This window comes from Cystoisospora suis (assembly GCF_002600585.1).
Source record: "Cystoisospora suis strain Wien I chromosome Unknown contig_10699, whole genome shotgun sequence".
In the NCBI taxonomy this organism is placed as follows: Eukaryota; Apicomplexa; class Conoidasida; order Eucoccidiorida; family Sarcocystidae; genus Cystoisospora; species Cystoisospora suis.
In genome coordinates this window covers 3,452-3,896 of record NW_027163471.1, presented here as the reverse complement: position 1 = coordinate 3,896, position 445 = coordinate 3,452, and the positions used below count along the sequence as shown (strand labels likewise).

General features: G+C 48.1%; 1 protein-coding gene across 1 annotated transcript in view; it reads left to right on the top strand.

Moving 5' to 3' along the window:
• Window positions 1-118: 118 nt before the first annotated feature.
• Window positions 119-445, top strand: part of CSUI_011299 (uncharacterized protein) — a gene marked incomplete at its 3' end in the record, with an annotated part of 3,754 nt that continues 3,427 nt past the window's right edge. Inside the window, exon 1 of the mRNA XM_068071399.1 lies at window positions 119-432. Coding sequence (XP_067916625.1) covers window positions 124-432 — 309 coding nt within the window. The remainder of the gene's footprint in view (window positions 433-445) is intronic.

The following is a 445-nucleotide window of genomic DNA, read 5'->3' as shown; positions in this document are numbered from 1 at the left end:
GGAGCAGCAGCAGGAGGAGGAGGTTTGAGAAGTACGAGTATCGATAGGAGAAGTTCTCTGTCTGTAGAATCTTTTACGAGTAGTACGGTAACCTCATTTTCTTCTTCCTCTTCGACAGCCCAGATGACAGGGAGTTACACAGGTCGATATCACCACCATAGTAGTTCTAATCACTTCAACACATCAGCAAGTGGCAACCCGACATCCGTTAAGACCACCGACTCGAGTGATCTCCTAGAAGGAGGAATCGAAGAATCCTCGTCAGATTCAGGTGTCTCTCTTGGATTAGATGCAGGTCATACAGGTGTTATGGGAGGACCCCGGGGCGGAGGAAGAGGAGGCGAAAGCCTGAAGAATCACGTGCTCGAGAATCGTGATGAAGAAGGACAAGGAGATTCTCATCATAATACATTCCTCCCTTCTTCTACGACGGTCGTTTCTTCTT